Genomic DNA, 26,912 nt, shown 5'->3' on the forward strand with positions numbered 1-26,912 from the left:
ATAACAATGGAAATTTATAGAGTGATTTCTAATGATGTTACCTAAAGGAAGCATATATAGAGTAAATAGGATTGGTCCGAGCACAGAACCTTGCGGAACTCCAAGACAAACTTTGGTACGTAAGGATGATTCATTATGAACGTCAACGAACTGCCGCTTTGTACTGCACTTATATGGTGGTTACCACTGATATTGGGAAGACAGAACGGAGAAGACTGATGGGGGAAAGCAAGACAGGATTTCAGTTTTTCACACAACTTTTTCTGTCACTTATTGTGTTTACAGTTGCGTGCAATACCACAAATGCCTCATCTCATCTCCCCACTTTTATGACAGAAGCTTTTCACCCTGCCTTCCAGTGTGGCCATTTACAACATGGGACAACACTTTTGCCTTTAGACGTTCATTGAAAGCATACTGCAGCTTTAAGTTAATTCAGTCTGTTGGTGGCTCCAACTGTTATATAAGCCTATAGAAGCACTGTCAGTAAGGTTAATAACTCAACAGCCAACCATCTGTCATGACTGTTTCTGTATATTTTGCAGTACTTTATGAAGCTTTGAACTAGAGCCCGACCAGCACTGGATTTTTGAGACAAATATCCATGTCGATATATGACAGTAAAATAAAAAAAAATCTAAAATTACGTACAAACCAATATTGTTTTTATACCTCCATGTTGGCGATAGCTGTGGCTGGAGGCATTATGTTTTTGGGTTCCCATTCTTGGAACGCAATATCTCAAGAAAACCATCATGGAATTTCTTAAAATTTGGCACAAATGTCCACTTGGACTCACCAATGAACTGATGAGATTTTGGTGGTCATAAGAGATCATGGTCGTTGTGACCTTATCTGTCTCACTTTCCTGAACATAATATCTCAAGAATGCCTTGAGGGAATTTTTTCAAATTTGGCACAGACATTCACTTTGACTCAGTGATGAACTGATTAGAATTTGGTGGTCAAAGTTCGGGGGTGGTGGTGATGCAAGGGCGACATTTATGTAATATACGTAACACCGCTTTAAAAGTGTAGGGATAGTCCCATTGGCCCTCCAGCCCCTTATCAAAGGCTTTTAACAGGCAGGCCTGCCGTTCCATGTTTAGTAGGTCCAATTATTCCTTCAGCCAAGAGTCCCTTGAGAAGCAAGATGCTTTACGCTCCTTCCAGTTTAGAAATGTTAGTCTCTTAGTGGATAAGCAAGCCAGTGTCCATAGGTGCTCAACAGTTACTCCGACATTATTATCCAACTTCAGGCCCAGCAAGCATACTTTAGGGCACACAGGGAAAATGACATTAAAAAACTCAGACACAAAAGATAACATTTCTGACCATAATGTTTTAACAGATGGACAGTCCCAGAGTAAGGGAAATAGAGAACATCTGTCCACAATTATGACAGCATAAATCTTGATGTTTATCATCCATTTTGGATAATCTGACGGGAGTGATATATGCTCTGCACAGAATCTTATATTGTATCATCCTAAATCTCACACATTTATAAGATCTCATAGCCGAACTCCAAATTATGTTCCACTGGGAGGCAGCCACAGTTGTATTAAGATCATGCTTCCAAGCCAGCTGGACAGAAAAATATGCATTAGGGGCAGCTACGGACATTTTGTTATCGATGTCTTAGACCACAGCTCTTGCCAGAGTTGCCTTCTTTAGAAGCTGATCCCACTCTGGACATGAGGCAGGGACCACTCCTTCTTCACATTTCTTATTTAGAACAGAGGATAATTGAGGATATGTGAAGTGAGAGTCCAAGAGGCCAAACTGATTTTTAGGTTGATGAAATGGTAACATTTTTCCACTAAATGTTTGTCCAACTCTAGTAATGCAAAGCATCTGCCATAATTTATTACTTAAAGTGTTTCCACCAGCTGAAAAAATGGGGTTACACCAGAGAGGGCAGGATGGAAGGGAGAGCCCCTCAGTGCTAAGTCTCTTGTGCAGCTGCTTAACAATAGAGCATGAGAAACTAATAATAATATTATCTAATGGGGGTGGGGGTTTTGGAGAGTACCACAATGAAACCAAGGATATGTTCTTATTTACAGATATAATATTTCTCTCCACTTGCAGCTGCCCACTACAGCCTCAGATTTATAGGCCCAAGTCAATGGATATTGCATTGTACGAAAGATAGAACTGAAATATATCTGGAACTCCTCCTTTTAAGAAATTTTAAAGGGATAGATGCAGATGAGTAAGTCATGGTAATACATTCATTTTCAGTATTTCTGCTCTACCCCATAAAGACAATGGTAAGGCAGACCATCTGTTGATGTCAACTTTAATGGACTGGAGGATGCCAGGACCAATTAGGTTAAAAATTTTGATGATGGGAAATATGATGTTAATTCCCAGGTATTTCATCTCATTTGTTTTCCAGATAAAGGGGGTGTCCATTAAAACAGATTTAAATGTGTGAGGGTTGAGTGGAATTGCCTCACTCTTTTTCCAATTTATCTTATATCTTAAATAACTGCCAAATGAATCAGTCAAATTCAAAATGGCAGGGACTAAGGACGCTGGCTTGGTTAAGGTGAGCAAAATATCATCAGCATACATATTCAATTTAAAATTATGACCATAAATGTTCACACCATGTATATCATCATTACAGCGATAGCACATGCTAATGGTTCAAGCACTATAATGAAAAGCAAAGGGCTGACTGGGCAACCCTGCCTGACGCCCCAATGTAAAAGAAAGGGTTCTGAGATTAACCCATTAGTTCTGACAGAGGAAAGTGGGGAACTATAGAGAGCTTTTACCCAGCTAATGAAATTAGGCATGGTGACGCAATGTGGTCGCGCACATGCACGTGACATTTTTCAGTGAGTCAAAGGTCCATTTATTATAGTTGGTCAAGCCACAAGCCATAATACTGTCATATTCAAAACAACAAAATAAAATACATACTAAAATAAAATAAAATAAAATACCATTTCCATTTTGACATAAATTCAAATACTCACTACTACTACTACTACTAACAAAACATTTCAACACTTTTCTTTTCTTTTCAAACTTTTTTTTCATTTTCATTTGCTCCATTTATCATTCAATCTAGGCTTCTACTGCTGGCAAAGTATCCATAAGCATACCGCTTCAAAAGCGAAAGTAAAAAAGTGCCCTTCTCGCTAACAGCCTATCAGTACATAGTTGGCATGGGGATTACAGCCCATTTATACGTGCTGATCAAATGAAAACACACACAGTGAAGGAGTCACACGTTCGGCATTTAGACGGCTCATTTGAGGGCCACTGGTCTAGATGAACTATAGATGGGACTACCTTCTCCAAACGGAGTTCCAGTACCTTAGCCAGGATCTTGTAGTCAAAATTTAACAAGGACGGTGGCTACTCATCAAAAGTAATTTTCACTGTTACATCATAACGTTGAGACATTGACATTACTCAACGTCATAACAGAAGAGGAGACGTTTGGTCAGATACTGAATTGGTGACACTAATCTTGGGTCTATCTTGAAACTGTGCTGATTGTATAGATCTTCTGTGCATCTGGGGGGAAGGAGTGAAGCATCCATGTTTTCATAGACATGGATGTAAACTGTAACTGCAACTTGATGTGTTTGTGGAGGCAAACAACCACAAGGCGATAATTCTACTTTCAATATATCAACATTCTGTTTTTACATATTAAACACCATACTGCTTTTTTTACTCTCAAAAAATCCAATACAAAAATCAATATACTGCTCTGCCTGATATCAGCAGGGAAGTCTGCTGTATTACTCTTCTGTTGGCTTGTTGGTGCACACATCTACTGCCCCACTTCCACCGGAGCTTCCCACTAGCGTTCAGTTTTCAATATATCTTTTCAGGAGCTATTTTTTAATTCTTTCCCTTCTCTTTCTGAAAAGTTAGTTTTACATGCTCCTAATGTGTTGTGCTATGTAAATCCAGATTTTGTAAATGTCCTATTTCCATGTAGAAATGAATATATGAAGTGCTCCCCCAGACTTTTCAAGCCAGAGTTTTGAAAATCTCGTAGGTGGGTGAGCAGCTCCTTAGGGCAGGAAGCAGGCTTTACTGCAGGTACTATTGACTGACACTCATGAAACTATTTTGTAAACCCTCCTACACTTGAATGATTTGGTTCATTTCTCACCTTGAATAAATACAGAAATTATTCCAGCATGCAGGGAATCATCAAAATGAGTTATTAGAGTTGGAGTTAAAAAAATTGTTAAATTGAAAATCATAGCAGTATAAAGTGAGAAGCTGTATTGCACTACCTTAACTATTGAAGAAAACGGTGGCTGTCATCATGTGGTACATGTGGTGGGCTCAGGGCTGCCAGCTCACACACACATTGACCTTTAGACTCACAAGACACTTTTAACAAGACACTTTCCATACGACAATTCTCTCACGAACTGAAAAACAAATTTAAAACTGATAATGTTGCAATCTGAAAAGAGGACTATAGTCGGGTTTCCATCCACCTATTTTTATTCGCATTTTCAACAACTGCGAAAAAAAACTTGAATGGAAACGCCAGAAATTCGAAAAAAGGCCGAAATATCTCAAAAAAGTTTTTACGCTTGGAGGGGGTGGAAAAGTCAGCGTATCGATATTAGGAAATTGCAACTTTTGGCAATGGAAACAGATTTAGCGAATAAACAATGACGTAGGCTATGGGATCCTACTTCTACTTCACACACACACCTGTGTGAACTTAGAGAGAGGTAATCACTCCAGTGTCAGGTGAGTGTAGGCTATTTCACAACTTACCTGAATAGACTGGACGTGTTGAATACCGCTGCATCATGTGCGCTGCCTGGTGTACCAACACAGACATCACGGCATTATGTGGGCTACGCTGGCAACGCTGATATGAGTGTGATGAGAGCTCTCGCAATAGCCAAGACGTTCCCAGGGAATCTCTCCAACTCATCATAGTCATGGATGTGCTGGTAATTGTTTACACCAGTTGCGGACATGAGACGCTCTCAATGACGTCATCTCACGGCGCCCTCTTCTTCTATGGGTGTTCTTTTGCATTTTATTTTTCATGAGAAGCGCCACCTTCTGCTCGACCTGTTGACTCCCAATACTCGCAAAACAATAATGAATGGGAACGTGCATAAATTAGCATTTTCTTTTGCGCATTTTCACAAAATTCGCTACTGACGTTACTGACAGCATACGCACAAACGAGACAGAAGCACAGTGCAACAGCACTACAGTGGTCAAGTGAGCTGTCATTCAGATTTCGATGCACATCTATTCTTGCTGTTAAGGAGTGGCCAAAAAGCACCATGGAAGACTTGAATTACAGTAATAATGTCTCACATTTATACCAAATAAAACTGTCAGTACATAAGTCCTAATTTGATAAATCAGTTTCCATAATAAGTAGGGCTGCCCCCTGAAAGTCAGAGATTTTAATCGTCAGTTGGAGACTGCTTCAAGTTGAGAAGTCTTTGTTTTTTGAATTGCCTGTCAATGTGCATTGTAGGCTACTTCTGGGGATGTTGTGGTCCCCAGATTTTGCTGCAGAGTAAGCGCTCTCTACTTTTTTTCCAGAGCTTTGCCAAAATCTTAAATGTTAGGCCCCAATCACACAGAAAGCATTTTGCAGGTGGCGCACAGCACTGCCTTTTTTTTATATAAAAAAAATCAAATGCCACAAGTAAAAAATGCTTGCTGCACCTTTTTATTGTTGCCTAGACATTGCTGCTTTTCCTGCCAGGATTGTGCCACCCAAACAGGGTATTTTATGGTAAAACATGATCTCTTTCTAACCATAACCAAGTATTTTTTGTGCCTATACATAACAACACGTTAGCCACAGTGTTGTTGAAACGTTAGGTTTCAACATTTACAAAATAACATGCAAATTTAATGTGTCCGTGGTTTGCAGAACATTAGATGCCGAGATCCTGTTTTGTTACAATCCCAATGAGTGAAAGGAAAATATAAAATCTCTTCCCAAAAAGAAAGAGAATATATTACTCAAAATGTTAAACTATTAGATTTATGCAGTAGTTTATTTAAATTTTCATGGATTATCATTTGATATCACAAGCATATTTGATTCAGAGTCAAATTCCTTCTATGTGCACACATTAGGGTTGTCAAAAGTATCGATACTCTGAAAAGTATCGATACTCAAACGCTGTATCCGGATACAATACTAATTTACAAAAGTATCGATACTAACAGTGCACGCCACCTCAGCGTCTGTCGGGTGCACACGACGGGTCCGTGCTGTGCAGGCAGCATCTGGCAGGCACAGAGCCCTTGCTGCAACCTGGCTTGTTGTCGTCGCTGTGCATGCATGCACACATTTCTGTTGCTGTAATATGGCCAGCGCAGCTGCAGGAGGATCAGAGCAGCCAGTTTTGGTCAAAAATGATAAAGGAAAAAGCGCTCTGGAAATATTTAGTGAAGTGAACACAGCACGCTGCAGACGGCAGGTACAGCCCCTCCCCTCACTAGCAGCTGAGCAGCTGGTGTCGCCAGCATCAAACTAAAATATAACTTCTAACGTTAATGTGGGAGCTAAGCAGAAAACTTTATCAGTCATGCCCGTCTGTAACATTAATAGACAATGTTAGTTTAACAGGACAACACAATTATGTGTTATGTTAACTGTAAAGTCACAGATTGAAGCTGAAAAAACGTTTGGTTTCTCCCGTAACCCCTGGTTCTCTGATCACATAGTGAGGTAGAAACAGGAGCATCCTGAGCCTAAACTACCAACTCTATTTGATCAGCAACGAAAATATGGTGCCAATTCACCAGAAGCACAGAAAATAAACAGGGCTGTAGATAAATACATTTGTATGGACAGATCTTGTTTCTGGTTGTTATTTATTTTGGGGGGATTTTTTGTCGTTATCATTGATGTTACTGTTCTGATCTTTATTTAAAAAATGACATGCCTCTTAATTTTTTGCTGCTGTATCGAAAATGGTATCGAGTATTGAATATTTTCCTGGGTATTGATATCGAGTTTGAAATTTTAGTATCGTGACAACCCTAGCACCCATACTTGACCAATAAAGCTGATTCTGATTCTGCTTCACTTAATACTGGGTGGGTGATTTTGGTGCTCTCTTTGATCAACTCAAGATGTTACATTTGTATGTTTTGTACATAGACTGCATATAAAGAGACATACAGCCTACACTCTAAGGTTTTTCAAATTAAGTTTTCAGATTTGGGATTTCAGCATATTTGAATATAACCATTATTATAAACTTTTGACGTCAAGCACAAGTTTTATACTTATTTGGTACTTATTAGTACTTATTAAGTTTTATTTCGGACCCACTCGAAAACGACCACCTGTGGGTCTCGAGTAGTCACTACATTGAAAACCTATCAACATCACTGCATTCATGCTACCCAGAGAATGAAATGAAATGACACTGTTGATCCTGTCTTCTTCTCTAGCACAACATAAGCTTAACATTTGTGTTTTTTTGCGAAATGTCTGACAAGATTTGGTACAGACATGCATATTTCCCACAGGATCAGTTGTAATAACTTTGATGATCCCCTGTTTTTTTTCATCTATTGCCATTTTAATGTGCCATTTCAATACCTTGGTTAATGACCAAATACCTACAAAACTAATGACATCCCCATCAGCCTCAGCTGGACTAAGCGTTTAGTGTTGATTCAAGTTAGTATGCTAACACATTAAACTAAGATGGATGGATGAACACTGATAACATCATACCTGCTAAACAGCGTGTTAACATTTTCATTGTGAGCATTTTGCGATGCCGACGTGCATTTAGCTCAAAGCCCCACTGTGCCTCAGCACAGCCTCAGAGCCACTAGCATGACTCTTTGTAGACATTGCAAAAAAACAAATTTACCTCTCTATTTTGTTATTTTTTTAGACTCTTATCCATACTGACTTTAAATACTTTAAATACTTTAAATACTTGGTGTTGTCATGGTGTCAAAAGAAAATAATTTGTAAATGTGTAATTCTAAGAATCATGAGAAACTTCTAGCAACCTTGGTGGTTGATCCTGGCATACAGGCTGTGGAAAAAGAGAGCATTTCACAGTCAATGACAACACTTTACATAACTCCTGCAGTCAGAAATGTGTGCACCTCAGGCAAAAGGGCAGATCATGTAGTTGATAATTTGAACAGCAGGGAATCAGGGCACGATGCAGCCTCACACTCACATACAAGCAATATCCATCATTTTGCAATTTGTAATCTTGCTAGTACAGAGCAATAAAGTGAACATGACATTCTTTTCAGGATTGTCATGATGCATCTATGCAGGGGTCTAGGGAAGAGTTTGGTAACAATCATTCTGCTTTTAATGCCACCAGTCACCTAACAACAGTTTTCTTTATCCATGTAGTAACATTTTTGTTTTCATTTCATGGTAAATGGACATTCACTTGTTTAGGTAGGAAGGAAGGAAGGAATCAAGAATTTCCTTCAGGATAATCAAGAATTTCCTGTGGGATAAAATAAGTTCTATTGAATTGAATTGTATTGAATTGAATAGCACCTTTCTATTCTACCAACCATTCAAAACTCTTTTTCACATTCACATTCATATACTGGTCACTGAGGCTACCGTACAAGGTGCCACCTGCGACTCTACTACGCTACTATCTTATCTTATCTTACTCAGTTCAATATTTACACAAGTTCAGTATGGGGTTCAGTATCTTGCCGAAGGATACTTTGACATGAGGACTAGAGGAGCCGGGGATCGAAGCAGTGGATAAATCGCTCTACTGTCTGAGCCAAAGCCCTTACTTAGTATATAAAATGTTAGAAAATAGTAAGAAAAAAAGGAAACATATTAATTGCTTGTCAATTGCCTGTCAGTGCAGTCTGACAATGCTCAGATGCGCAGAGCTCGCAAGTGCTGCTAAAAAAATCAGGGACTCTTAAAAGTAAAGTCAGGGCACAGAGAGAACAAGAAAATTAAAGGGGTGGAGAAGCAAATGCCAAATGTCTGGCAAAAAAATGTAAATAAGCAGCAGGTTTGACAGGCAGAGCATAAAGTGAGGAGTTAGACAAACATTTGCAAATAAAATCTGCTGTATTGGGCTCAGTTTTAAAGCTACAGTGAAGACAAGACAAGACACCAATAGATGCCCCAGGACCTGGGACATCCATTGGTACCAACCATTTTAAGCTATGTTCTTGGAAAGGGGACCAAATAATGCTCCAAAGTTGAGCTCAATTTTAGCAAGAGACAAAGGAATATTATTAAGGAATAATATTTTTCAAAATGGTGTATTAATGGTCCCTAAACAATTTCATAAATTTGGTATAACTTGAAAACTGAGAGTTGACAGCCATATGCTTTACAAAATTTCAGTTCTGCACACAATTTGACCAATATTTGATTAAAGTAGCCTCAAGACTAAATGAATAAATTAAGAAAACAATATTTGTTCTCTCCTGCTTTGACGTTACAATTTAGTACCTTGCAGTTATTTCATCAATCAGTGTTTGATTTTATATTTCTTAAATCATTTATTGGATTGCATTTTTTCAGCCAAGGACACACATGTGACTTCCTCTGCTTTTAAAAATAATATGACAAAGAGTAGACAGAGTAGATACAAAATACACATGGAAATGTGATTAGTTGGACTATATTTGCACGAAGTATAAAACTTTGCATAGTGATTGTGCTCACCCCCACTCCCTCCATGGATGTGGATGAGGGACCCAACTGGAGGAGCTGGGGATCGAACTGCTGATCTTTCGCTTGGTTGACAGACTACCCAGCAGCCACAGTTGCTGGTGGTAGCAGCAAGTACTTTCTACCAGTACAGGTCGCAGAGGTTCACCTCTCTATTGGAACGGGTGGTGTCCTCACTGAGGACTTTGCAGCAAGGAAAGCCAGAAGGGTGAGGTTTTAGCTGCAAGTGTTCTTCTGATCAGTGCAGTAGTATGTGTGTGCATTGGGGCAGAACTCTGCTGTGCGCGATACAGAGAGCAGAGGAGATTTACAAAGGCGCGACCATGTAGAGACAGAAATGACATGCAGTGGTGTAAATAAAATAAATAACAAGGCTATTCAGTTCGTTTAATAAGAGGACAAGGTATAGACCTGTTCTATAGGAAATGACTTCTGTTGTGATCTGGCGCTATATAGAAAATAAAATTAAATAAAATTAACTTGACCTTCAAGGGGGGCAGGGGGTAATGTTGGGCCATAGGGGGGTGTGCAATGCAACCGCTGCATCCTTGAAACATATTGTCAGATAATTAACACTTATCTCGCCTACTTATTTTCCCTAATTGAAAGTTAAAATCTATGAATATATAACCCTCAATAATTTTTCAGTATCATTCATGTTAGCTGCATACTGGCCCATGACTGGCTCCAAACTAGTTGTGATGTCATAAAGCCTGCTGGTACGTTTATGTGTTAACATTGAAAAACGTACCCCCATTTGGCAAATGGTTGTGAAAGCAGCCCTCTGTTGTCAAACTCTGCGCATATATCATTGTGCATAGTAAAGCAACTACAAGCAATACATTTTGACTGGAGGGGACTTGAACACAGCTCTGACATGGCTGTAGGATGGCCGTCAGCAAACAGAGAAGCTTCTATCAACTGGTTGAAATTACTGGTGTTGCTTTCTCTGATACCCTTGTCGATAATGCTTTTAGAATATCTAGTATGTATCCTTTTGTTTTTCCTCCAGCTCAAAAAAAAGCAAACAAAATGAGCAGAATAGATGAATCCCTGTCTACCAGTACTATTTATTATAAAACACCTTTTGTTTCAGCCTAGATTTGATAAATATTGAAACTCACATCATGTGCAAATGGTGTCCTTTGATCAGGATTTCTTTGAAGACACTAGGAGCAGTCTCCTTATGCCAGCACTGGCCAACATTTATTTGATGCTCATGCCTGGCATTACTTTGTATATGTTCTGTATCACAGACTTAAGTGCAGTAAGTAAAATTATTTCTGCTCATGGTGGTTTGCAGTGTAATATTTTGCCTTGTGCGGAGTGTTTTTACATTCAATTCAATTCAAATCAGTTTTTTATAATCCTCTGTGTGCACTGCAGCTGTGTGTCCTTGTGTCTGTGTATGTATGTGCTGCTTACCTGACAGGTATAAGGTTACCAGAAGCAGAAAGAGCTATCATTCCTAGGGCTGTAGTCAACCAAAGAAAATCTTGGTTGGCTGAAATTCTACCTACACATCAACCAATCAAGTGGTCGATAGGGGGTAGGGGGTGGGGCCTGGTAGCCTTATTTTGTGTGCCAATTTTGTATATGTCAGAAAGTTACAAACGTTAAATATTTGTGGAACATTACATGAGGGAGACTAACATTTAGTCCCTTTTAGAAGCTTTGCAATTCAGTCGTGAACTGTGGTGTCTTTATTGAGACTTTGGAAAATATTCATGTTCCTGTTTGAAAAATAAGAGTTGGGCAGGGCAGGGCAGCAGGCTGAGCAAAGAACTCCAGATGTCCCTCTCCTGAGCGACGCTTTCCAGCTCCTCCTTAGGGATCCCAAAGTGTTCCCAGGCCAGATGAGAGATTTAATCCTTACAGTGTGTTCTGGGTCTGCCCCGGGGCCTCCTACCAGTTGGACGTGCACCTCAAAAGGGAGGCAGCTAGGAGGCATCCTGATCAGATGCCCAAACCACCTCAACTGGCCCTTTTAGATGTGAAGGAGCAGCAGCTCTACTCCGAGCTCTCTCCAGATGTCCAAGCTCCTTACCCAGTCTCAAAGGCTGAGCTCAGCCACCATTTGGAGGAAATTCTTTTCGGCCACTTGTATCCATGATCTCATTTTTTCAGTCATTACCCAAAGCTCATGACCATAGGTGAGGGTTGGGACATAGATGGACCGGTAAATTGAAAGCTTTGCCTTCTGGCTCAGCTCTCTCTTCACCACGACAGTTCGGCAGAGCCCCTGCATCGCTGCAGATGCAGCACCAAATGGCTGATTCATCTCACGCTCCATTCTACCCTCACTCGTGAACAAGACCCTGAGATACTTAAACTCCCTTGCTTGGGGCAGTTACTTTTGGGTAAAACGCTACGCTTGTCACTTTTTACCCAACCGTTCAATCACAGTGGAGGAAGGGCAGGAAAAATACCCCAAGACCAACTGTCACATACACGTACAAGTGCTAAACTACAACAACAACTGGGAAATGGGCTTTGGTGGACAAATGGCCTTATGAAAGTAACACCAGCAATTGTCTGACCAATGAGAATTTGATCAGACAAAAGCATATTGACTAACCAATCAACCAACCAACCAGAGGGTGTCAGCCCGAGACATTCTAGATGCTACTTTAGCTATGTAAACTGTGTCCGTGTTGAAGTGAACTAGGAAAACCTTGAATATCTCAATACTGAATGTATGACTTTTTGGGGGGGGCGGCTGTAGTTCAAAAGGTAGAGCAGGTTGTCCATCAATCACAAGATTGTCAGTTTGATCCCCAATTCCTCCAGTCCACATATCAAAGCATGCTTGGGCAAGATACTGAACTACAAATTGCCACTGATGGCTGTCCATGGTGTATGAATGGTTTGCACCTTGTGTGGTAGCGTTGGCCACCATTGTGTGAATGTGGCAAGTGGTGTGAAAGTACTTTGAGTGTTCAGAGGACTACAAAGGCACTTTAAAAGCGTAGGTATATTTTGTTCCAGTAGAAGTTGGAGTGTCAACAGTATACATGTGTAACTGCATATTTTCTTCTGCCTTATGCACTTAACTACAGTGGCTGTAGTTACTGATTGTAGTTAAGATGTGAAGCTGCTGCTCTGTTAACATGCTGTGTAGAAACTGTGTTGTCGTCCTGCATGAAAGTATTGTGCCATTTAAGGCATATTAAGATGAAAAAAAACATTCATGTTTGGAGACATTGATTGACATGGTCCAAGCCAATGACAGTTAGCCATAGTGGCTGATACAACAGCACTATCCTGTTGAACAAATTTTAATTTTCCCGTTACAACCAACTAACAAAACTGGCTGCAGGTATTAACCCAAAATCTGGGCTTCAAAACTTCTGTTAAAAACTACTACATTCATATCACTGAAGCTTGGTTGATGTTTTGGTGTGTGGTGTAAAAACTGTTGCAGAGGCTTGCTGCCTTGATAAGAATAAAATTCTTGAGGAACCACAGAATAATAATATAATAATAATGATAATAATTTTGGTGTCAAAACAGTCCTATAGCCTGGAGTTTTCTTGTCCTGTTAGTACATTTTTCTTGTCAAATTAATACTTCTGCATTCACAGTTTTTGATGGACATCATTCTGGTCTTTGCTAGTGTCAGTGTGTAGCGGGCCCTGTGGCTGGGCATAAAATCTCAGTGCTCTTTTTGTGCCATCCAAAACATGACCTAAGCACGAGGTATTTAAAACTTTGAAGTTCTTAAACCTGCCATTTAATGTCATTGTCAATTTGTACTCTTTCTACTTTGATTAGACACATTCTGGATTGATTTGGAATATTTAGGCTAAATTCTAGTAGAGCTCCTTGTTTTTAGATGACATTCAAAAATGTAACAAGGTTAGCTTCTTTTATTAAATATATTTTTAAAAAATTGTAAACTTTGTAAAAAAGCATGTGTAAATTCCTAGTAGTAAGGTATTGTGTTTTGGTATCAGCACAGAAACTTGGGTGTCACATCAGCATAAGTACTGACAAATTGAATACCCAGTCCTAGTCCCCTGATGAACATGAGATTTTGAAACTATTTTCTTAATTCTTTTGTATTCTTTTGTTTCTTTGCTGCAGCTCCCTATCCTGGCCTCCTCTGTTGTCAGTCTTTATTTCCTGGAGCTGACGGATATTTTCCAGCCGGTGCATTCTGGTTACAGCTGTAGTGACCGCAGTCTGTCTCTGCCCTACATCCTGCCCAGACAGGAAGTCTGCCCACTGCCTCTGCTCTTCAGCTTAGCTTTCGCCGCTCCCACCGCCACTGTGAGTAAATCTCCACACTGGACCTCACAGTAACATCTACATGTGGCTAACTCAACAACTGGTTTCAGGACTGTGATTATAGATGGGTTTATGTGCAAGCCAAGCTCCAACACAGAGATGATAAGGAGATGTTGTGCAGTTAACTGCATCAAATGCAGAAAAGATAGATGGAACATGTCTAATATTCTGAGGGGGTCACGTCCCTTTCCTAAGAACAGGAGGACGTTATGGATCCAGGCCATTAAAAGGGCGAATTGGGGGTCCTAAAGTCAGTGACAGTGTGTGCTGTATGTTACCTACGCTTTGTAATTGATGCAAGGCATTTCCACACTGTCCCAGACATTGCTAGCTAGCTGTCACACTGATCTCATGTCTTATACAGTAGGTTTGGCAAGGTGGTTTGTGTACAACGTCTCCAAAGCACAGAGCTATCCATAAACAGGCAAGAGGCCATGTGTCACAAACTGTGGTAAAAACCCCAACAGAGATGAATATTCTGAATGGGCTATATACATGTCCAAAGAATTGAATGATATTGGCATATCCTACATATCATAGGCCCTGATCACACAGAAAGTGTTTTGCAAACTGCAAAATGCGAGGCGCACCACAATAGTAAAATAATTAGTAGTAAAAAAATATTTATTAACATGTGCACATAGAATGCAAAATGTGAAAAGTCCTTGGCAATTAGACCCCTTAGAGATTGCATGATTTAAGGAGGGTGATGAATCCATAGTTGAATAGGAAAAAGGCCTAATTTGGAATATTCAAACAGAATATGCTGTTTATAAGACTCGCATCACATTCAGAATATTGTCACATTTGGAATAATAGTGGAATTTTAGTGTGCATGTAATGGTAAACATAGCCTATGTCAAATAAGGAAAGGATTGATAATCTCAACAACCAAGACCACGTAAGCTGAGTGAAATTCATACGACATATCAGCCATAAAAGTTTTTGTGATTTGGCTATCTCCTTGTAGCTAAACATTTATGTGAATAACCTGCCAAATTTCATTCTGAGACCTGATAACCATAGGTCACTAGTCAAGTATTGTTAGCTAACAATTCCTTAATGATGTATTAATATACAAATAAAAGACAACAGATCCATCTCTGAAACTGCATTTTATTATCGAGTCAACAAGAATTTACAAACAATGCAAATTCCACTGATTACAATGGTTGACTACAGTCTTGTGAGCAACAACCAAAGTGGTTTTGTCCCCTGGATGCTTGTATACAAGAAACCTGTCTATACATGCAGGGACTCAGCTGGTGTCCACACTAAGACAAAAGCCTTATTAAAGCTATTTCTATGAACTATTGCTTCTTATGCTTTATTGTTACCACCAATAAACCATAAATATACCAGGTGACTAAGTATTCCTCCTCTGACTGACTAATTCATTACATTCAACTGTGGAAAAATACACATAGTAGCTGATGTTTTAAAGGGAAAGCCATCTTCCCACACTTAGAGGTGGTCTTGTAACATGTTGCAGATTTAAAAATGTGCCCATAATGCTGTGGGAGTCTGACTACACTGAGACAAGTACAAGTGAAAGCACTAAGCTGTTACCATGCAACACAATCATTTGATGGGAATAAGCCAGTCATTGTAACTATGCTGACTAGAATACTTTTAAACTAACTGCCATATGTGGAGTGAAATTGCCTCGTCCAGCTCACAGTAAAGACTTTCTTTCTATTTTCAGTTCACTCCAAAGCTGCTGTTGTGGTATGTAACAGGAAAACATAACCATTAAACACTGCAAATTCCCTGTTAAGAATTTCTATGACTTCAAAGAGGTCGTAGAATCTAGTATACAATTACTTCTAATTTTGTAAACCTTCCCCCCAGGGCTTTTTAAAGAATCTGGTAAGCAATTGATAACTGCTAGTACAGCCCAAACATTACTGGATTTTTCTACCAGCAATATGTTATTTTTGTCCACAGCTGGCATTAGTGTATCAGACAGTTAAGCCACCAAGCAGTCTGGTACGTTCAGTTCAGGACGCATTTTTTCCATTTCCAATGTGAAAAGTTGTGGATGGTACCAATGGAACCATTCCTTACCGTCCCCATTTTTGGTCACCCCTCTGTTGGGATACCTAGCACACAGATCTGGTACTAAAAGATGGAGCTAGAAACACTGCAGTCCATTGATTGGTCAATAGCAGACGGTCACTCTTGCTTAGCACTGAGTTGTGGCTAATTTTGAAGCTCATGTAACCAGTGTTCATACCGTGGCAAGTCTTACATATATTAGTAAACTATAACTATAAAATGAAAGGATGTTTTGCTGCTTCTCACAGCAGCTGTAGTCTGACAAAAAAATAACTGAATTCACTGAGTTGCCTGCTGGTAACTTTTAAGGTGGGCCATCTACCTGTAAGGTTACTCAATGCGTGAACTGACAACTTGAATCCACTTTAAATTTCAGTATGACAACTTTGATCGTTTCTTTAGTTTGTATTGTCTCTGTTTGATGACATACACTTTTAGTAATGAGTGGATTTTCAAGTGTTTAAAACTATATATTAATTTGAACTGGATTATGTGAACTGTACATATTCTAATCCTCACTTGGATCCGTTCCTGTGGGCTCCGGCAAAACTACGCCCCTGCACTTGCCTGAACCTGCTTTGTTTAAGTATCCCATCGAGAGAGACTCTCACTCTGGCCTATTCTGTTTTGTTCTGAAAATGTCTGCATGCATCCCCACTGCGTGGACAATAAATGAGGTGCAAATTTCGCTTTGTGTCACTGGTGATGAGGAAATACAGCAAGCGCTGGACGGAGCAGTGAGTGACAACAACCCCTCGCACATTTAAGAGTACTGTTTGCAGTTGAAGCGCTAAACGGACCTAGGGTTTAGGAACCATGTCTGAAGGGTTACTTTTTGTTCCAAAGGTACCATACTGAAAGTGTTTGGTGGAAACCAGGTTGTATTGTGGGCGGCTGTGGCTCAGAGATAGAGCGGGTCGTCCACCAATCGGCGGTCTGATCCCCAGCTCCAGTCCAGTCCAGTTCAGATACTGAGCCCCAAATTGCTCCCGATGGCTGTTCCATGTGTGTGAGAGCGTGTGAATGGTTACTGAGTAGCAGGTGGCACCTTGTATGGTAGCCTCGGCCAGTGTGTGAATTTGTGTGTGAATGGGTGAATGTGACTCAGTAGTGTAAAAAGCGCTTTGAGTGGTCAAAAGACGAGAGAGGTGCTATACTAGTGCTGGTCCCTTTATCATTTACCATTGTACTGTATCAGCACAGTACACTACTGTATCAGGCTACAGTGCTAGCACAACAAACACTGCCATCATAACATAAATGTAAAAAGTTTTAAATGCTATTTTCTGAGGTATTACTGTAAACATATAGGTTGTTTTCATTATTTATGTTTTTCTAGAGAGGTTGGATGCAAAGAAACCTGAAACAGCCAGCGAAGAGTGGACTTGTCAGTATAGAGAGCAAAATTAGCATTAGCGTAGTAAAAGTTTTGATGGCAAAGTGTGTGTGTGCAGACCAATCTGAACACACTTTAACATCGTGGAAGATATTATTGTATGTTTCACAACCACTTACACTGCATCAGCCACTGGCAGTTACAAGCTACAGGATGCTAACTTCATTCTATTCTGATACGTCTGCTAGTTGCTGATTTTGGTGCACAGCAGACTCCTCATCTAAGTCTGGGTCTGACTAAGGCTCAGACATGTATGGCTGAATCTCTCCCATGTTTCCTCTAACACTAACGCTAGCCATCTTGGTCCACACTGCTCCATCACTGGTCAACCGCTCTGGGGTCTAGCCCTAGAAGTGCCGTGCCAGCACTGGTGAAAGCAGAGTGAGGGGTGAGAGGTTGTCTAATAAGATAAAATAATTGAAGTGATGACATTTTATATTCAAAAGGTCAATGTAACTGGACATGATATGTTTGCAAAAACACTTTACTGAACATTATTCAACATCATACCTGAGGAACAGAAGGGGAAACATTTGGTCAGATACTTAATTGGTGACACTAATTGTGAGTGTCCACCTTGAAACTATGCTGATTGTATAGATCTTCTGTGCTGTTGGGGGAAGATGTGTGTGAAGCAGTCATATTTTCACAGGTATAGATGTAAACTGTAACCGAAACTTGACTGGTGTGTGAGGGGGCATAAAACTGCAGTGTGGTAATTCTAGTTTTCTTTTACTTTTCATGTGGCAAAAGCCTGTTAAACAAAATATCATAGATTAATTAGTATTTCTACATACACTAAAAGGTATCTGGAGGAGGAGTTCAGTCTTTCATTTAAAGAAACTACATCAAAGAGCTGTCACATCAAAAAAAAAAAAAAAAAAAAAAAAAATCTTACTACTAGTCTTTCTTGAACATCTTGCAGTCTTCCTCCTCTGGGATTGAAATCTCTGGAATTTTTTCGTGAAATCTTGCATTTAATCTTCTACTTATTGTTTAAATAAATGAAGAAAAGCATAGACTCTGTCATTTTCAGTCATGACAGTGGGATGTTTGCATCAATAAATGGTCGAGTTAATGCATTCAGCAGATCTGTGAGACAGATTTATCTGGTAATACAAAGTCTGCATTGTCAACAATCTTTTGTTTCTCTGTGTCTGTATGTAGATTCTTATAGGAGAGGCCATTCTGTACTGCTATCTCTCCAGGAGGTCATCAGCTACACAGACTGAGGCCAACATCAACGCTGCAGGCTGTAATTTTAACTCCTACATCCGCAGGGCTGTACGCTTCATAGGTGGGAGGACACATGCATTATACACAGCTGATTATATGCATGTTGTTAAGAACTGAATCTCAGACACAGAAAACAAGTAGCTGTAAGATAATAATAACATCTGCCAGACCATGAGTGGACACAGACTGAAAACACATTACCATTTTTAAAGAAGCACAAGGTTATAATCTAACTAATCCACTGTTTGATGTTGTAACATGTTGTTTTTTACAGGTGTCCATATCTTTGGCCTGTGTGTGACAGCACTGATAACTGATATCCTCCAGCTGTCCACTGGTCAACACACCCCCTACTGGTTGGATGTTTGTAAACCCAACTTGACCCACATTAACATGTCCACTTGTGATGAAGCCTTTATTCTGGAGGATATCTGCTCTGGACAGGACACTGGGCTCATCAATGCTGGGAGGTAAGGCTGAGTTTTACAAAGCCAGTGAGTGTGGGAGGGTGTACGAGTGAACTAGTGAGTGTGTCAGAGGATGTGTGTGGGTGTTTTTCAGTGCGTGTTTATGGAGTCATTTTAAATGTGCAGTTTGAGCACACACACGCACACACACACACAAACACACACACACACACACACACACACACACACACACACACACACACACACACACACACTTGTAGCTTGCAGCCATAGACTAGTTTTCTCTGTTGTTATGGTTACGAATCTGCTCTCGGGACATGTACTGAAACATAGAAAATATGAGCTGAATATTAGCATACTCTACATCATCACTGCCAAGGTCATGTGCTACAACATAAACTGGTGACAACATGGCCGCTCTACTGTGATGAGATTGCAAATGAAATATGTTAAGATTACCTTAAGGACGTGTGTTACAGCTCACTTAAAGCACTTAGACCCCCACAGGTGTTTTCACTTATTGGCTGATTGCACCATGCTCAGTCAGGACATTGTCCTGAAGATAGGGCTTGTTTTATTCTCAACGTTAGGAATGTTTTTGGTCTATTTAAGCAAGCACTAAAAAGAAACTAAAGAAGTTGAATGTAGTGCAGCAGACTTCTCTCAGTCACTCAGTATGTTCAGATGACATTAGAGAAAATTGATTTATTGTGTTAGCCCGACTAAAACTGGACTTTTAAAATACATGTAAACATGTTAGTCTGACTGAAATCATACTAAATCAAATTTATCAAATTCGGAGTAACACACCCAGATAATGTGATTGGGAGTCAAATTACTCCAGCATGTACACAGCCAATTGGACCCAAACTGGCCTAGGCACTCTGCACATGCTCCACAGTTTCCGCCCCGGGCTTTGACTCGAAAGTCCAATAGCATTAAATGCGTACCACAAGAAGAAGCTCCTAACAATATGGCGCAATCTGCACTCAGAGCCGTGCATCTTGGATGGACGAGGAGACATAGTTCATGCTGTTTCAGCTGAAAAAGTTAAATATTTAACAGCACGTACTAAATGTGCAGAGCTGTTAAGTTGTCCACCATGATACCAGTTTGCTGCTAGCTAACTGTAGCTAACTTATTTGTCAGTTGTTTGGTCTGTGACATATTATGTCATCTGGAAAAAGGTCCAGTATTAACAAGCAGGAAGAGGGCATATTTTCACCTATCGTAGCGGAGTTGGACATACTTCAGTCAATAATTCGATTTCCCTTCCCATGCTTGTATACTTGGAAGAAGACAGTAGTCCAATTAAATAGCCTAGTTGAGCTATAACTCCACTTAACTTTGCAAGTAAATGTACAGAGTGAGACCAGTGACTGAGACCTGCTTGCAGTCAGTCAGCTGCTGCAGGTTATAAGCCTTGCCTTGTTCATGTTTTGAAAAAAACAACAACAAAAAAACAAACAAATTAAACACATTTTGATGGTGGACAATTATTGAGATTGTTGAGGACAGTGGAGATGATGGTTTGCATAACTCTGCTGCAGTGAGTCATTAAGCGAAAATTATGGTATGAGCATGTAGAGGGTGTTGGATGCCAGGTACATTCAACCTGACAAGTCATTTGACTTTGTCTCATTAATTAAGTAAGACACAATGTAGTATAGGCAACTTGACTTATAGATACTGTATGTGTGAAGTGTATGAATGGCAGAGAAGAATTTAATGCAGAAAATGAAGCCGACTATACCATTTCTAGCAGCTTCCTATGCAACACACTTTTGGTATAATCCAAATACAGATATGAACACATATTTATGTGACATAAATGGGTAGAGATACTAGCATTGTGTTGCACCACTAGTAGACAACTGGTAAGGCTGCCTTGTCACAAGCAGCACCATGTCGGCAAAAGGCTGCCAATCTGTAGTAATATTTGCCGCTGTTGGAATTTTTTGAGAAGGGGACCATATTTATTGTACCAGCTTTGTAGTATTATACTGGTGCAGTTCAATAAGTGGACTGATAGTAAGCTACTGTAAGTGCACACTGTGGCTTCCAGTTGTAGTTTAGGTGGTACAGCAGGTTGTCCATTAATTTTAAGGTAGTTGGATGACCCCTGGCTCCTGCTTTCAACATTTTAAGCATTCTTGAACAAGGCACTGAATTCCAAATAGCTCCTAAGATGTGTGTTTCTAAGCAATGTGCATCACTTTGGCTGATGCTAAATTAATGTACTACTAGTCCATAGAGATGTGTTATGTATTTAAGCAATATATATTTCTTTTATACAATAGTTCAAAAGTTAAATAAGCAAGGCTGATTAAGAAATGTTGAAACATGAGGACAAAATAGATAATTTAAGCATTTTATTTGTCTTCCGCCAACAAAAATAGTTCCCTCAGGACTCCGCTGTCACCGTTGCTATGTAACGCAGACATGGTGCGCCAGGCACTTACTCTTTATACACATTTATCTGCACATTTCCATTAATTGTGCAGCCGGTGAAATAAGTCTCTGGTGACTGCATGGTGGACTGTTGCTTCACAGGCACAGCCGACTCTGATCTGACAGTATGTTGCTCCATTGTTTTCTGCTCTCCATGGATGGCTTCCAGTAGCTTTTTAACAAGCTCACAGATGTGCAAGACAAAAGGTATATTTTAGGGCCCGACTCCTAATTAGAAGACTAACTTTACACATAGGCTACATTAAAACAACATCATACCTGTACCCACTCACTGTCATGATCTCCCTAGCTTCAAGACCCGCATCTGACAGCTTCTGTATGGCAGTCGCCCTGAGGCTGTGATTGGTGTAGATAGCTGTTGTCCCCGCCTCTTTACACATCTTCGGCAGCATCTGTGCGAGTGAGTTTATTCCCAGTGGAGCTTTAGTGTACCAGATATTGTCTGTGTGAGCTGCTGTCATCCTGGGCTTCAGATAAAGGGCATTTGCATCTGGTGGAAGTTTGTTTCAATACTTTTCCAGGGATGCAACGCAACTGCTGACCTAACTGACACTAACCAGGGATGCAACGCAACTGCTGACCTAACTGACACTAACCGTCAGTTTTGATTTGATTGTTGATTTCAATCAGCTGTGAGGCGGAGTGATACATACACAGTGAAATAACCGTGATGTTGTACTCCAATATCGTCACGGTTTTACTGTCTCTCGACCAATCAGATTGCAAGGCCGGAACTAACTGTTGTATAAAGAGGAATAAGAAATCAAAAAGAGTATATTAGAGGAGATGCAAAATCAGAGCAATGTAAATGCACTGTGTAATAAATATTAATGTAAGACAAACAATGCACACTGTATTTAGAAACATGCTTTATGGCAAAATACATGGAGCGTAGTTTTGGCTGACGGCACAGAGGTGGGCACGGGGCCGTGCGCGGGCACACAGGTACACACATACAGGTTTCGATCCGCAAGTGTCGGAGATGAAGGCTTCCCAGCCAAACTGTGGTCCCATCGCAGGTGTTTTCGAAGTGGTCTCCGGGCATGCACAGCTCGTGCTGCTAATGGTACTCACAATATGACTGGGTAGTGGACAAAAATGCAAATATAAACAGTAGAAATGTGGGAAAAATGCAAAAACGGCATCGTGGCTGTCTGCACATGACCAAGATGAAAGCCACGTTCAGAGAAGTAGGTCAAAGCAGTGAGGAGGAAAACGGATGATGACAGACAGACAGAGGGAGGGACAGAGGTTTCTCCATTTAATAGTAGGATGATGGACTGTAGTCAGTTTTTTTTAAGAAATGCAAATAATATAGCTGGAATTTTAGGCAGTTTAGCAGAAAAAAATAAATGTACAAAAAAAATGCTGTACAGTTTATGTTGCCCAGTGACTGCACATTGCTCAACATGTTATGTTATGTTATGTTATGTTATGTTATGTTATGTTATGTTATGTTATGTTATGTTATGCTTTGTGTATCTCCAAAGCAGTGCTTGAGGTATATGATGAATTTTTGGAAGCACTGTGGTTAAAGGACAACTTCGGTATTTTTCAACCTGGGCTCTATTTCCCCATGTGTATGTGTGCGTATGATTCATAGGTACAACTCGTTCTAAAATTAGTTCAGTATTGAGGGAGGCGGATGCAGTTGGCAGCCGCGAAACGAGCTAAAACGGTAACGGGGGCAAATGCGTCCCGTATAAGTTTGCGCATTAAAAGTGCTTTTTATCGGCACTGACCGGTTCAGATCGCCAGCGCTATCTCTGTAAATAGCATACTAAGCGTTTCGAACATTGTTTATATAACATTACCTCCACTGTGTCTGTAGCTCTCTCTACTCGTGGGACAGCCATTTTCTTGAGGAAGAGGTGTTTCGGGATTGGATATTTGGATATTGAATTTTAGAACGAGTTGTACCTATGAATCATACGCACACATGCACATGGGGAAATAGGGCCCAGGTTGAAAAATACCGAAGTTATCCTTTAAGGGATTACTATACTTGGTCAATGTACTGTTGCTGCCAGTTACCTAACAGTAGGTTTGGGTGGTATGTATTTTTTTTTTATACCTTCATAACTTCCTGAAACTTCAGCGGGGCATATGGTTCATAAGGGTATTTGTGTGGGGGCACTCCATACTCCAGAGGGGCAAGTATGTTCTAACAAAACAAACTCACAAAATGTCAAAAAGGTAATATTGTGACATGTATTTATGTTATTAAACAGAGAAATACAACCACACACTTCCTGAATTCACTGAGTTAAGATTAGCTTAACTGACTTGTTAAAGTCGGGTGAAGTAAAATCTGAGATTTACATTTAAACACAATATACATGTTGAAAATGCGCATAGACTGGGAACTCTATAGTACTAATTGTGGCGTTAGACCGTTAAACTGTTTTTCACCAGTTCTGTGTCCAGGATTTTTTGGCTGGGGCTGAAAGCATGCAGGCTGACCCAGTGGAGCGACCCTTAGCATAAGCCCGGTTCCTATACTATGTAAGAACTGGAGCCTGTTGAATTTTTGAACCCAACACACCCAAGACCAGGTCAGCTAGCACCACAAATAGAAATAAAACTCTGGTGAAGTGACAAAATATGTTTTGTTTGTATTCATTTATAGCCTAACTTTATATGGCTAGATCATGTTAAAGCATCCATTGTAGTGCTACAATTAAAAGAGGCTGCTGCTTTCCTGAAAGTGGGCGTGGCTACAGCACATTAAGCGGGAACGCCCCCAGCGTCTCAGAGCAGAGAATACTGCCAATTTTTGTAATGATTTTGAAACTTTATTTTATATTCTTGATGACTTTTTTAATCAATCAAATTTGGCTGGGTGCTTAATAACACATTTTTCTGTGGTGTGACAAACTCATTTATTTTTACTTTACCCAGACTTTAACCAATCGTAAAACACACTACATTCAAACTAAACAGAAACACAATAAAACACACTAAAACCATCATAGTCTCATTAGCCATCTAACTAATTAGTCCACTGTTTCTACAATCATCAATGCTGGTTTAGTCAAAATAAACCCTTAATCTTCCTTTGCTGGCCGCCTGTTCAGAGTTTTGTAATGTTATCCCCACCACTCAAAGGCACCATTTTTTCCAGCTCAGCTGCTTGTTAAACTAGTAAAGACTGATCTCTAGTGGCGCATGATGTGCACTACATACAATCAATACAGCATCTTTGTATTCATTTAATAGAAAGAGGAGCATCTCTGTTTTTGAAAGTGTATCATTGTTACTGCATCTCACTAACGTAGCTGTACTGCTTGTCACTAACTCGGCTTCTTGTGATTTGTGATATTGGGCTTTATAAATAAAATTGATTGATTGATTGATTGATTGGCGGAATTTCTAAATTCCCTGATACTGCCCAAACCTACACTGCAGCTGGAGCTGAAGGCTTCTCATTATGCAGCTCTCACTGTACTGTAAATGCCACTTCAACTGTGAAGACAACAGTTTTCCTGCCCACTCCATCATCAGCTTCAGTGGCAGCTTATGTACCTATGGCTTCTAATCCCTTCCCCACCACACGCAAGCACTAAGCATGTAGGAAGCTTGTCTCTTGTGCTTCATCGTAACAAAGCTTATTGTTTAGTCAGCACAGACCTGCTCTTAATTTTTAAGTAATTTAAGTATGTGTTGTGTTTAATGTTAATTAATACAAGTAATTGAAGAGAGATGAGTGCTTGTGCCCCAGATCCTCCATCCATTATCTAGACCCACTTTTCTCTGTCAAAGTGTAATCTTCCAGCTCACATTGGGCCTCTGTGGGGTACATCCTGAGCAGAGACAACCAGCCACACTCAGAATATAGAGTCGCTAGGTTACCTAACCTGCATGTTTTTGGACTGAGGTAAAAAAAAAAAAAAAAATCTTAGCATACAGAGGTAACCCACACAGGTGAGATGACAGTGCTAACCACTGCTCCACCATGCCACCCCTCATATCTACTTATCAGTAATAGATCACACTTCTGCTTGTGTGATCGTTTTGCCTAAGGCTTGAGAGCTTAGATGAAGTAAGTGGCTGGCTGGATCTCACTTGTAAAAATCCATCTAGTATTCATCTGTGCAGACATACTGAGATGTACTGAGGTGTAAAAACATCTTGAGTTCCTCATGGCTGTAGATATCATCTGAAAATATCTTGATAAACCAGGAGGTGATAGAAGCTTAAGGTGTACATGTACTGTAGTTTAGTGTTCTCCTTGCGACAGCATATTTAGTTTATCTACCAATACGCGCTGACTAGCTGTTGCCATATTATAGTTTTCAAACACATCCCGGTCTCACACCTACCTCATCAAATACCAGTGCTTAGTCAATGGCCCTCGACATCAGATACCGATGCACAGAGGCACCCTTTAGCGGTGGTACGACATGCTCCAGACGGTAAGTTATTTTGATGCTCAAGGCACAGGCAACTATCATAGTGTAAAGAATGAGAAAGTTTGCATAGGGTGGGCAGGATTGGGGATGGATGGGTCAAACAAATTCTGGACTTTCACCCAGAAGACTGCTGTGCATTTTCTGTGTAAAACCAAAAGTCATTTGAGTTATTTTAATGATGACATAGTGTGCTAGTATGTGAAGCATGCTATGTTAGTGGTATATGTCACCTGAATTTATATTAGACAGAATTTATTATTAATAGGATAGCCCCTTGAGATGTAGCATCTCATTTTCAAGGGGGTCCTAAAAACACAAAATACAGAATATAACACATACTTACAATGACAACGTTACATAACAAACATAGACTACAAATACACAGATACAGACAGCTCTCTCACCATCTCCCACCCACACCCCCACCCTCAGCAGTTGTACAAGAAGCTAGATACAAGAAATGAGAAATGACCCGTAAAAAGAGATCAGTTTCATCATTACCAAGAGCACTTGAAACAATTAATCTTCTAATTGCAAATACACACAAATTAAATGCATGAACAGGTTGTTTTAAGATGACAAAATAAAGAAGTCCTGAAGAGGTAATAGATCTAAGAGAAAGAGGAAGATTATTCCAGTCGACTGGAGCTTTGTACTGAAAAGACCTGCGTCCGACTCCTTTTCTGGGGACAGAAAAGAATGGATATTGCATATATCTGAGTGAATAAGAAGATCTATATGGAACCAAAAACTGTTTCAAATAGAAAGGACAATTAAAATAAACACATTTAATCAATCAATCAATCAATCAATTTTATTTATAAAGCCCAATATCACAAATCACAATTTGCCTCACAGGGCTTTACAGCATACCACATCCCTCTGTCCTTTGGACCCTCACAGCGGATAAGGAAAAACTCCCCAAAAAA

The 26,912-nt window shown here is 40.0% G+C and overlaps 1 protein-coding gene across 1 annotated transcript in view; it reads left to right on the forward strand.

Moving 5' to 3' along the window:
- LOC126408961 (phospholipid phosphatase-related protein type 4-like) overlaps nt 1-26,912 on the forward strand; it is a 96,364-nt gene that overhangs the window by 18,545 nt on the left and 50,907 nt on the right. The window contains exons 2-4 of the mRNA XM_050074784.1: nt 13,778-13,963; nt 18,603-18,732; nt 18,946-19,141. Of these exons, the coding sequence (XP_049930741.1) occupies nt 13,778-13,963; nt 18,603-18,732; nt 18,946-19,141 (512 nt within the window). The remainder of the gene's footprint in view (nt 1-13,777; nt 13,964-18,602; nt 18,733-18,945; nt 19,142-26,912) is intronic.

Source organism: Epinephelus moara, chromosome 21 (genome assembly GCF_006386435.1).
Source record: "Epinephelus moara isolate mb chromosome 21, YSFRI_EMoa_1.0, whole genome shotgun sequence".
Taxonomy (NCBI): domain Eukaryota; kingdom Metazoa; phylum Chordata; class Actinopteri; order Perciformes; family Serranidae; genus Epinephelus; species Epinephelus moara.